A 12,917-nucleotide genomic window follows, 5' to 3' on the forward strand; every position below is an offset into this window, starting at 1 on the left:
GTTTCTCATGCATCAAGTGCTCATTACAATTGACATTTAATTGCCTTAATTCCTGATTGAACTGTCACCTACATGTTTGATAAACATGTAAGCATTTTATTAATGTGTCAGTGATGGATCAGTGCAATTTCTGTAAAAGCTGTGGTGTTGGATAACACTTTGATGGCATTATTCCTTACCTGTTTGAGGACACAGCGATCCCCATAATTAATTTTGTTACTTCTTAGTCTCTGTTTTTGTGACAATCTATTCCTCCTGACTTGTCGTCCTCTCGTCTTTGTGTCCCCAGCGGCTCTCCAGGCTTTGAAAAGAAAGAAGAGGTATGAGAAGCAGCTCCTTCAAATCGATGGCACGCTGTCAACCATTGAGTTTCAACGGGACGCTCTGGAGAACGCCAATACCAACACTGAAGTGCTTAAGAACATGGGCTTCGCTGCCAAGGCTATCAAATCTGCACATGAAAACTTGTAAGGTTCTCCACTGTTTGACTGAAACAAAAAAATACTGTAGTTTTCCTCTTTTGCCTCTTAATTACCTTCATGGAACAACAGGAACAGAAGATAAGATTCGGTCTGCTTTAAAATAGGAATATTATGAGTACTATGTTAAGCCTATAACAAAACACAGAGGATTTGACTCGTATGTAGATACAAATTAATATTGGTGGAGCCATTCTTCTTAATTTGCGTAGTTGCTTCCACTTCAAAATGGAGCTGATTCCTCATGCAGAGATAAATGCAGGTTGGTTAAAAGATACTCTAGTATGTCCTGTTCCAATTTGATTCCTGTCCTTGTTCTTGTTAATTCAGGGACATTGATAAAGTGGATGAACTGATGCAAGACATTACAGAGCAGCAGGAAATGGCCCAGGAAATCTCCGACATCATCTCTAAACCTGTCGGCTTTGGGGAGGAGTTTGATGAGGTCAGTGGTATTTTTTTTTTCCTGAGATTTTCTTTTGGGTTCTTTTGAGGTTATTTTTTAAAACATAGTCTGTGATTTGAAATTAAGGCCAGGTATTTGAATTTATTTTAACTGTCAAAACCTTGCTAGCCTACTAAAAACCTTTTCACTCGCTTCACCACAAATATTTATAGTTACCAGCTGAGGTCGTGATTTTGCTAGTGAATGGTTTTTTTTGTGGGCTCAACACTGTTTGCTGACCACTGTGCTTTTGGTTTAAATGTGAATGGTCTCATTCATAGCTCAGCCACAACACAGTTGTATCCAGCATCATCCTGGGGATGATGCCAGAATGAATAAGGTCTTTTCTCCATTTGTTTAGTCAACTGACTTTAGGTATTTTAGTTTAACTCTCAGTGAGAAGTTTAACTCAACTTGTGTACTGACATACAACATTACTAAATTTTATTAAGTAAAAACAGCACCTGAAAGATATATTAGGTAACATTTCTGCATAAAAATATCTAAAATGATGAGACTAATCATATTTTGTTATGTCGTGTACTCAGTGTTTTCCACTTTTTTCAAGCCCTTTCTATTCAAGGTACAAACCATTTCATTTAGGTAACCTTAGGTTAAGAAATTAACCCTGGCTCTCTGAAACATGAGTTAGTTACTGAAACAAATTTTGAAAGAGAGCTTCTGAGGTAAAACCATTAAGAAATATGGATTGAGGAAGGAAATATTCAGTACTGTTTATTGGTCAGTGTGTTGCCTTTTTGTTGTTGGTTTGTTTTTGTATTTGGGTTCAATTTAGAGTGTTCAATTTAACTCAATCAATTTGGAGCAATAGGGATTGTTACCCCAGCCTCTGAGCTGTCCTGAATTCAAACCAGCAACTCTCCAGAGCCTTCAGTGTGAAATCTTCACCAAATGAAATATGTGGACAGGTTAAATTTGTATCTGTAGTATCAATAGCTAAAGGTTTTCGCTCTTGCACAGACAAGTTTGTGTCGTTTTTTTGCATCTAGAGTGTTGATTGTTGTGTTTGCATCAGGATGAGCTGCTGGCAGAGCTGGATGAGCTAGAACAGGAGCAGCTGGACAAAAACCTGCTGGAGATTGGAGGACCAGAGAACGTACCCCTCCCCAATGTGCCTTCTACTTCATTACCTTCCAGACCTGGTAAGAAGTGTTTGAAAGTTGTCTGTTGCCCCTTTAAATTGTATATTTAAAGGTATTGTGTTTCATTTCTGCCTCTCCCCCCCAAAGCCAAGAAAGAAGAGGACAAGGACGACATGGAGGACCTGCAGCGTTGGGCAATGGAAGCCATGTAAAGGCAGCCTCCGCCATGTCATACCTGCATCACAGAGGGAAGATGGAGGAACAACAGAATAAATGAAGGACTGATATGATGTTGTGCGAGTGTTTAAGTGTGACTGAGAAGAGCTGACTGTCCAATTAATATAACACTAGAAAACAGCAAGAAAATGCTATAAAATCACTTTTTTTCTGCCCCCTTCACTTCCTAAATCAGGGAATCCCTCATTGCTCAATGAAAATGAGCCAGTCAGAGGCTTTAAAAATAAAGCTCTGACACTGTACCTTGGCAAAGATAACTAACTGTTTTAACCTTAGACACAAAACTAGCATTTCATGGTCCTTGTTTTGGTCAGGGCTGTTTCAGCACATACCAAGCTCATGTTGAAGTGTGCTATTATGAACTCTGTGGTGAAGTCATGGACTTGTCAGTTTGTTTGATTACAGTGTGGCGTTGTAAACATCACTGGATGACACGGGACATTTTGTTGAAGTTTAATCCTAAAATATGTGTTCCTAATTGATTTTACCTGTGTTTGTGATGTCATATTTGCTGGATGTTTTTCTTTTATTCTTTTTAGACAAAAATAACTTTGTTTTTTTTTTGTTATTAACTGCTCTGAAAATAGGAGAGCATGAAAACAGCTAAGCATGTGCTTGGTGAAGAGGCTTGAAGCTGTGTGAATCTGAACCTCTTTAGTTTCTGACTGTGTGCTTTGTCTCCACAACTTTGTTAGCATTTCAGTAACTCCCTCTTCCTCAAAGGCATTGCCACCAGTGGTTCTTGTTATTTGGTGTAAATATCTGAAATGTTTCTCTTTTTATATACACTATATTTCTGCAGTCTTTCTTTTGAGTTTGTGTAAGCATGCAACAATGGAAAGTCACAATATGCATCACAACAACACACAGCTACAAGAAGAAATTTGACAAAAAATGTCATCCTGCTCCTTCTGTCTGTCTTTTTAATGGTCCTTCTGTTTCAAATTGTATGATGTAAAATAGTAACAATGATAATAATAATAACAATAATAATAATAATTATGATAATAATAATAATGATAAGCTACTGTCACACTTTATTAACTGCATCCAGATGTAGGTTGAGTGGTAGGTGGAAACATCAGCGTGTTTTTAAGTTTCAAGAGTTACATTCTTAGTTTTTCATTATGTAAGTTTTTTACATTAAAAAAAAATGAAAAACAGCACATGAAAAGGATGGACACGCATGTTAGGATTTCAGTGTTTATTTATCCAGATGAGATAATATAATTTGCAAAATCATTAAAGGTTTTTGATTTGTAAATTAATCCTCACTTTGTCATTGTGTGCTATCATTGTCTGGGACATGTATTTATTTTTACCATGCAGTATAATTATTTCTAATTAATAATTAGTTCTCGAAATCAAGGAATGCGCGCAGTAAACTCACAGTGGGCATATTTTGCAACAGTTTCGGTCTTATCGTGTTGCTCTTGAACACACTGCTTGTTTGACACACGCCGTCGCGAACTAATCACGTCATGGTTTCGTCAACGTCACGCCTGCGTACTGCGACCCCGGCGCTGATGCAAGAGAATCTCGGCGCAGCGGTGTGGCTTCGACCGAGGGACAATAAGTAACCTGATTTTTGCCACCTTTCATCACGCAAACATGTCAGGAGACGAGGTGAGTCGCCGTCATTCGGTCGCTGTTTCCTCCATGTCTTTGTCTGGCGCTGAGGGGTAAATTTGGGTGAATTTTCGGGACAGATGTGTGTTAAGGGTGATTTTGGGCCTCGGCGCTGCTGCGGACAGGGAGGGGAGCAGCAGCTCTCACATGGCTGCAAACGAGCTACCAGCGGCCCGAACAGGCCAGAAGGCAAGGAAGTCTCAAGATATTCTCCTCTATCGCGAACTGTCTTACAGTGTCAATCATCACGACTCAGTGTGGTTCCACTAACCCACCACGTCAAAGCCGGTGGAGAACTCGGGACTGCATCGCCTCGGTTAGCTAGTTAGCATGAGCTCGCTGTGACTAAGCTGCGGTGCTAACTAACGGTAACCATTCATCCAAAAGCAGTATAGCTAATTATGTTAAAATCGCTGTTTTTAGTCTTGGTAATTGTTTTTACACATAACCAGAGGTAGGGACGGTCAACCAACTACAGGCATTTTAGTAGGCGCATCTGATAATGTAACATGTGTGGCACCAGGTGTGGGCTGCCATATATATATATATCTGCTACAGGAGCAGCAAGAAAGCAAGCACATAGTAATGTTATCATGTATACGCCACTGCATTTCTCTTTTAGTATTCCTCTTCCGCTGAGGTGTTTAACATTGTAACTCATCCCATTGTTTGGACAATCCCCCCTACAAATTATACATCTAAAAGTGCAGTCTGGGCAACCGTGGCCAAGTAGAAAGGGTACCCCTGAGCAAGGTTGCTCCCCGGGCGCTACTCAGTGTGGCAGCCCACTGCTCCTAATTCTAGGATGGGTCAAATGCAGAGAAATAATTTAATAAAGAATAAGATTTAAATTTAGTTAATTTTTCCCCAGAAATGTTAGTCTGTCACAGTTGTCCTATCATCTTGAACTTGTCTGTCTGTTAACTTGATGCTTGTTTCTTATTCAGCTATGTATGTATGTCTATTTGTATTGTAACATGGCAACCCACTGCATTTCAATAAGACTACGAATTGTTACTTCATATGAAGACCAATGCATATAAGGAAAGGTGGCATCTGTGGTCCATGTTGCGCAGCTGCAGTATTTCTATTTTCTGAAATAATTTCAGTAAACTGAGATTAACAGGGATGGTCTGCCGTATTATAACAGAAGTACCTTATCAGCACATGCATATATCGGCACAGTTACTGTGACTGACTGCAGATTGCTTATATTAATTTAGCGTTCACTTCATGGTGTTTCTGTTAAATTCTCTAAATCAAAAAGATATTCAGGGAACTGTCACATACAAGTGTAATTTTTGCACACAAAAGGTAACCGTCCTTGGTAAATGTATGCACCACAGCCATACTGCTAATCATGTGTCCAAGATGCAAGAGTAAATTTTAGGATACTTGAAATGTGAAAGTTACAGAATCAGCTGGGCTGACATTTAAGAAAGTGCCATACTGAATTTGGCAATTTGTTAAATTGTCTGTAAGATTCTTGAATTACAGAGAGGAATAAGTGGAACCATTTTTGCAATCATTAGGTAACATTTTTGGTTGTAAATGTTGACTGTCTGTTTTTCCTTTCGTACAGATGATTTTCGATCCCAACATGACCAAGAAGAAGAAGAAGAAGAAGAAGCCCTTCATGCTGGATGAGGAAGGAGGAGAGGGAATGGGAGGAGAAGAGGCTAAAGAGGTGGAGGCAAAGGAGGTGGAACCAGAGGCTGGAGACGAAAAGGAGATGGATCTGGATGAAGATGAAGGCAGGAAGAAAGGTTTGGATGAAAAAAGTTTTTTTGGGAAATCTCACCTTTTTAAGACATGAAAGCTATTGGTCTGGGTCAGAAACTGCCACTCTGGAATGTATCAACCCTAAAATTCTACTTGGACATTTCAGTGGGGCTTATTCATATCAATCTGCATATAACATGGAGTTTTTTTTTATCTTCTCTAGAGCCATCTGACGACCTGAATGACCTGAACTTCTTCAACCAAAAGAAAAAGAAGAAGAAACCCAAGAAAGTATTTGAAAATGATGTTGAAGAGGGATTAAAGGTCAGTTGCTGCCAAACCTCAGCCATTTTTCTTAAAGGGGACATATTATGCAAAATCAACTTTTTAACCATTTTAATACTGATATTTGGGACTCTGGGGGCCCTACCAGTCGCCAAAGTGTGGAAAAACAATACTCAGTCATGTTTTCGTGGTTCCGCTTAGTGTAAGTATAGGCGATAAAACGCTCGATGTTGAATTCCCTGCGCTTATGACGTCAGCATGCGCATTTCACCGCGAATGTTACCGCCCCACCAGTACGTTTACTTCGCAAGCTCCACCTTAGCTCCACCTTGTCCCTGCCAGAGTGCAGGCGAGGGAGGAAGAGCGGTATTATGTCAACGTGGCGGGACAAGTGTGCTGTTGGTGGCTGCACAGTGGAGCACAGTGTTTTACAGAGGATTTTATATATGAAGCTAATGTGCCGGATAAAGTCAGCAATCGTGTGTTCGTGTGTTCGCACCACTTCACATCAGACTGCGGCCAGCGGTTGCCGTATTTAGTCAGGGGACGTATTTCACCGACGTACAAACACACAAATTGTTAAGAAAAGATCACATAGAGCTCATAACTGACCATTCTGACACGTCCTAATTAAACATATTTGTTCAGTACGTCCTCCATGACCGGAGCACAGACTCAGTCTGATACAATCACATAAAGCAGCTGTTTATGCAGCTCGCCGCTGACGATCAGCGGTGCTGCACTCTCTGTGCAGCGGTGCTACACTCTCTGTGTCACCGATAGCCTAAACTGCCGCTGGCGATCGCTGATCGGCAGCGGCGCGCTGAATAAACTGTATGTTGCTGTATCAGACCGGAGACTGTCTGATACAGCGGTGGCGCGTTACACGGTGATCGCCAGCTCGCCGGAGCACCGGAGGTGGTCAGCGGTGGTGAGGTCTCCGGAGCACAGTCTCCGGTCTGATATAGCAACATACAGTTTATTCAGCGCGCCGCTGGCGATCAGCGGTAGCGATCAGCTGATCGCTAGCGGCAGTTTAGGCTATCGGTGAAACAGAGAGTGTAGCACCGCTGCACAGAGAGTGCAGCACCGCTGATCGTCAGCGGCGAGCTGCATAAACAGCTGCTTTATGTGATTGTATCAGACTGAGTCTGTGCTCCGGTCATGGAGGACGTACTGAACACATATGTTTAATTAGGACGTGTCAGAATGGTCAGTTATGAGCTCTATGTGATCTTTTCTTAACAATGTGTGTGTTTGTACGTCGGTGAAATACGTCCCCTGACTAAATGCGGCGACCGCTGTTTGCAGTCTGATGTGAAGTGGTGCGAACACACGAACACACGATCTGATACAGCAACATACAGTTTATTCAGCGCGCCGCTGGCGATCAGCGGTGGCGCGTTACACGGTGATCGCCACCGCTGATCGCCAGCTCGCCGGAGCACCGGAGCTGGTCAGCGGTGGTGAGGTCTCCGGAGCACAGTCTCCGGTCTGATACAGCAACATACAGTTTATTCAGCGCGCCGCTGGCGATCAGCGGTGGCGATCAGCGGTGCTGCACTCTCTGTGTCACCGCTGATCTTCTGTTCCTAAGTGTTTTTAACTGATTTACAGTTGGACAGTGTTCGGCTCGATCCTTATGTAGGACGTCTCTTCCTGTGACGGCACTCTCGCTGACATGTTGATATTGTCAGAGAGCTAGTGGAGGGAGGGGGAGACGAATAGAGCTGTAAAGAGGACAAATCAGAAACCCCCTGGAAGAAGTGGGTGTGTGTTTGCCTGTGTCTCATTTGCATATAAAGGGACCTTGCACGAAAACCGAGCGTTCTGAAAGGGGCGGGTTTAGCAGGGTTATTGAACTACTATGATTCTTCATCCTTATGGTATTTTGACCAAAGCATGTCACTGACATGTTCATTAGGACACCAGGGAACTATTTTAATGGGGGAAATAGGGTATAATATGTCCCCTTTAATTCTCCATATGTTTTAAGAGGGGTAACAAAAAGCACTGATGCTTATTTTTCATTGGTTATAAAAGTACATGCTGCTATGCTGTTCCTTTCCAGTAGTGTCTGAAAAGTCTTACAAAAGAATTCTCATGAGACCAATTTTCCTCGCAAACAATTCTTGCGGGAGTTGATGAAAATCACCACAGGTGTTAAGCTTTCGTGCTTTAGCTCCTGTGCCGTAGTCGAGAAACATGGGGGAGGTTGTTTCCCCAGAGCAAAACTAACAAACCTGAAACTGGGTCAAGTAAAGGACAACCTGCATTGTATAATATAAGAACTTTCTAGGCAGGTATCCAGCCTACAAAGGCTAAACACCCGGATTTTTCCACCAGGTAGTCGGATCTAAAGGAGCCTCTTGGACGAACATCTTAAGCAACTCGAGCAAATTCAAATAACTTAATTTGTCCCAGAGAGGCAATTAAAGGCATGTAGAGCAGTTGTACACATTTACAAAAGGAGACAAACAGAAGATTGCTTTTTTTGTTAGAATGAAAGAATATAAGAACCAGTTCAGTTGCCTACTGCTAACCCCTGAAGGTACAATGGCCTGGATTACTGAGAACCTTCACTGACAGAACACAAAACATATTCCAATAATAGTTTTACATCTCTCTCTTTTGCTCTGATTCTGCAAAGTTAATACATTGCAATGTTGCGCTAAGAAGAGCTAATGTTTGTCTCGGGTGCATGAGTGGGTTAGTAGTGAGATTTCAGTGAGTCTGTCTGTCCTAATCTAATTGCATCAAATCAAACCTATTGTCCACTCTTTATAGAGAACACTAATCATCTCACTGCTGAATTTTTCATTGGTCCAAACCAGGAGCTTAAAATTGAAGGAGAGCCGACTGAAGTAGTGGAGGAGGACAACCTGGACTTGGTGCTTCCTACCAAAAAGAAAAAATCAAAGAAAGTAGATTTTGACGAGGGTGAGCCATTGGAGAAGGACGACGGTAAGAAACATGTGACAGACTCTTATGTGATGCAGAGAACAAAAGGGAAAGACACGTGTTAGATGTTTTCTATGATGTTTCTGCAGCACTGGAAGATGATGATGGGAAGAACAACGATGGAATCTCATTCAGCTCCTCTACAGGACCAGCTTGGGCTGACTCAGAAAGAGACTACACTTATGATGAGGTAGGTCACCTTTAAACACAAACCAGGTATGAGCAGGTAACACATCCTTGACATGACAAAGGACAGCTTTGTGTTCGGGCTCTGAAAATGCAGTGATACAGATAGATAGACCATTTCACTCTTACTGTTTTATTTAGAATAATATGTTGTTCCTTGACATGGAACAAATGCAAGTATCTAAATAAGCAAATTCCACCCTGACCATAGGCTGAAGAGAAACACTGCTAATTTGATGCGTTCAAAAAGTAGGGATCCACAGTTGCTTACCTCTTCTGCTTACCTCTGCTGTTTTGGGTAGATTTTTGCCCTCTACTGATACAAGTTGTAACTTCACCATGTGTGAGTCCCAGAGAAGTGACTGAAATCAAAACAAATGTTTTCCGTTGATTAATTAATACGTTGTTGTTGTTAAATTCTGTCTGTTGATTTCCTAATTACAATTAATTATTGACACCCCGAGTTGAAAGTTAGACATTATTTCAGCACTTCAAAATGATTGTCTGCTGCAGTTTGTGTGATTCTTGCAATATCTTCTGTGTCAGCTCCTGAACAGAGTCTTCAACATCATGAGGGAGAAGAACCCAGACATGGTAGCCGGAGAGAAGAGGAAGTTTGTGATGAAGCCGCCTCAGGTTGTTCGAGTGGGAACCAAGAAAACCTCCTTTGTCAACTTCACAGACATCTGCAAACTGTGAGCCTCTCCCGAATCACACACTGGCCTCTCAAACTCTTATCATCGGTCTCAGTTCACATTTATCCTTGTTGAATTAGAATTTTTCTTTTTTATTTTGCAACATTTAATTGTCTGATTTGCATGTCCGAGCTGAATATCTCTCACCCATCCCTTCCAAGTATGTTGGAGAACCTAAGTTGCATTCATTTGGCATCACAACTCAAAATGTCAAGTTTGTCCAAAAAAAAAACATGGTGGCATCTGTTGAGTTGATAAAAATATAAAATCTGGGGTAATGAAAAACAACTCATACAATCAGGTGAGGGTACACTTATTTTAAGTACAATTATTTTATCTTCAATTTCTGAAATCATTTTATCCAAATGTTACACACTGGACCTTTTAAAAAAAAAAAAAAAGTCACCTGATCCGAACCTTGTATTAAACTCTGTTCTCTTTTTGTAAAGTATGATCATTCTATCTATAAACTGACTTTTCATATACTTCATCACAGTTTACATCGTCAACCCAAACATCTTCTCGCTTTCCTGTTGGCAGAGCTGGGTACAAGGTATGTTTATATTTACTCAAACTTGTATTTGCTCTGTGAAGTTGTGAACATTGTCAGGAAAAAAAACCTGTTTTCACACTGAGCTGACAGTTTGATTTGTGATCTCACTTCATCGCCTTTTTTCTTTTAACAGTGGTTCGATAGACGGAAACAACCAGCTTGTGATAAAAGGCAGATTTCAACAGAAACAAATTGAAAACGTGTTGAGAAGATATATCAGTAAGTGGTCATTTTGCAACCATTTGCTATTAACAATCTAATGTTTTATATTTCTTTGCAATTTGATTTCAAGAATGTAGCTGATGCATACTTCCAACCCATGTTCATGCTTTCAAAAGATTTTTGTATTCTCACCCACAGAGGAATATGTGACGTGTCACACCTGCCGCTCTCCAGACACCATCCTGCAGAAAGACACTCGTCTTTATTTCTTGCAGTGTGAGACTTGCCACTCCCGCTGCTCAGTAGCCAGCATCAAGACCGGCTTCCAGGCTGTGACGGGCAAGAGGGCGCAGCTTCGTGCCAAGGCCAACTAAAAAAATAACAACCCCAAAACTGGGCTCCCCCTCCACTCTCAGCCTTTCCTTTCCTCCGAAAGGCTGAAGCTGGGGTCGGACGCCCCCTTGATTTGCTAAAAGGACTCTCTGAAACGAACTGCAGGAGGGTTAAGCTGTTGTTAGTTGTGTCAGGGCCTGAGCAGGCAGGGAGTGAGAGTATTCAAAGCCGACAGATTGGGTTCAGGCACCATGGGCAGATGATGTGTACTACATACACTGTTGGATTTCATTTGTTGTATGGCTGATGAACCCTCTCTCCTTTTAGGTCTTTTTTCCCCCCTTCCTTTTGCTGTGATTCTTGATTTCCATAAGAAAAGTGATTTAACATGCCTTGAATCCTTACTCATTTTTTCTTCTCCCACTTCTCACATACACCAGACGGGAGTATTTCTTCAGATAAGGAATGCATTCTTCAGTGTAACAGCCAGTTAAACTGCAGTAACACGGCTTACTTGCTGGTTATTATAATGTTGCTCATTGTCACTCCTTTATATTTGAGCTCTGCATTGCTTCAGCTGGGGTTGTTTCTGTTCCTGGTCTGGCCTTGAATCACAGTGTCGCTCCAGAATTTTTATCAGAGGTTATCAAACCTAAAAAAATCAAAGTCACCAGGCTAGAGAACATCCAGATAGATTTCTCACTGTGGACTGGTCAGTGACAAACTCTTTTCACTGACCTTGTGATTATTTTATGGTAGACACAAAAAGCAAAACAAAAAAACATGACCACAAACTCAAACTTGCAGGGGTTGATAATTCTGAGAGGACTTATAGACTTATAAGAGTGTGTGAGAGAGAAACAAAATTTTTTGTGAGGACTTTTGAGGCATTGACAACCAGTTGTGTTTATAAATTCTTTGACTTCAAAAGTTTCGATCAATGATTTGCTCAATCACATATTTGATTAGAATGTTGTGCAAAATAATTTTGTTGGGAAGAGCAGGTTTCTTAAGATGACGTTCTCCAAAAACAAACAAAAATCACAATTTTCCACTGTGATTTAAAAAGTCACAACACAAGTTAGCCAGTAGGTGAAGTGTTTCATCCAGTAACATTGGATACGTGATATTGGTTCTCTTGATGTTAGAAAAAGTGAATATGACTGGCTGGAATAATTTTAAAACCTGGTTTTTACAAAAATAAAATATACACTCTCTCTCTCTCTCTCTCTCTCCATTACTCATCTCTGGTCATTGAAGCATGATGTCTTGAGTCAATTTCTTTTATATATTTAATTGCCTGGTGGTGGGTTTATATCTCTCCTGAGTTTTAAGTTTGTCCTAGGTGCAGCTACTCCCTGATGACCCTTGAAAGATGAGCTTTGTCTACAGAGGAGTAATTAATGTAAAATAACGCCATATAGTCATAAATTTGTACAATTGTAACCCATAACCGCAAAGTCTTGTTTAATTATTTCGAGAAGGACTTCATTGGCGATCAATAGTCAAAATCTAAAATGTGTTGAATTTCTGATTTCAGAAAACGTGAAAATTGTAAATCAATAAGCATATTAACTATTTTAAAATACAACATCCTCGTATGTAGGACTATGTCTGCTCCACTTACTGACAGATTAATGTATCAGTCCAAATGAACTAGAACGTGCATTTTCCCAGAAAATTACTGGAAATGAATGTTGGGTAATAATGTCGTTGATGCCTTTGATAGAACAGTTCGAAAATGTTTCGACAGCGCGAGTTTTAAGACAAGAACGTTTCAGTGTATCGTCAAATTAAAGGTTTTTTAACTAATTACCAGAGATAGATGTGTTGTTTGATCATCAGACAGTGGATCTAAAATATGCGTGTATCTTTCCCACAACAGAAGAAGTTGGGATTGAAAATAAAACAAAAAGTCGAAGCCAAAGTCACTTCCTTCAAAGAAAAATAAAAGCCCTACTGGGTTTCTGTCAAGTTTTATAAGTAAAATATTTACTGGATAGAAATGAAACTGGTCATATTTGGTCGAATTAAACAAACAAACACAGCAGCATCGTAATGTTTTTAAGTTCATAATTTATTTGACCAAATGGAAAAAATGGGTGAAACAGCCCTTTAAGAATAAAG

General features: G+C 40.6%; 2 protein-coding genes across 2 annotated transcripts; both read left to right on the plus strand.

Annotated features, from left to right (window-relative positions):
* Positions 1-210: 210 nt before the first annotated feature.
* Positions 211-3,532, plus strand: LOC131468211 (charged multivesicular body protein 4b-like; the record flags this gene model as incomplete). The annotated part of the gene is made up of 4 exons (XM_058642214.1): positions 211-467; positions 810-924; positions 1,961-2,087; positions 2,175-3,532. Coding segments are annotated over 4 exons (564 nt in total), but the record flags the coding sequence as incomplete, so codon positions are not given.
* Positions 3,533-3,752: 220 nt separating this feature from the next.
* eif2s2 (eukaryotic translation initiation factor 2, subunit 2 beta) lies at positions 3,753-12,011 on the plus strand. Its single transcript, XM_058643910.1, has 9 exons — positions 3,753-3,890; positions 5,476-5,659; positions 5,839-5,939; positions 8,735-8,864; positions 8,951-9,051; positions 9,594-9,742; positions 10,239-10,295; positions 10,429-10,514; positions 10,656-12,011. Exons 1-9 carry the CDS (start codon positions 3,876-3,878, stop codon positions 10,829-10,831), a joined length of 999 nt encoding a protein of 332 aa, XP_058499893.1. The 5' UTR covers positions 3,753-3,875; the 3' UTR covers positions 10,832-12,011.
* The last annotated feature ends 906 nt before the right edge of the window (positions 12,012-12,917 follow it).

This window comes from Solea solea, chromosome 11, assembly GCF_958295425.1.
Source record: "Solea solea chromosome 11, fSolSol10.1, whole genome shotgun sequence".
NCBI classification, from domain to species: domain Eukaryota; kingdom Metazoa; phylum Chordata; class Actinopteri; order Pleuronectiformes; family Soleidae; genus Solea; species Solea solea.

What these genes read in the sequence shown, in the direction of transcription:
- eif2s2 (XM_058643910.1), top strand. An exon ending in ATGTTGAAGAGGGATTAAAG is followed by an intron (nt 5,940 to 8,734) that starts GTCAGTTGCTGC and finishes GGTCCAAACCAG; the next exon opens with GAGCTTAAAATTGAAGGAGA. An exon ending in GAGACTACACTTATGATGAG is followed by an intron (nt 9,052 to 9,593) that starts GTAGGTCACCTT and finishes CTTCTGTGTCAG; the next exon opens with CTCCTGAACAGAGTCTTCAA.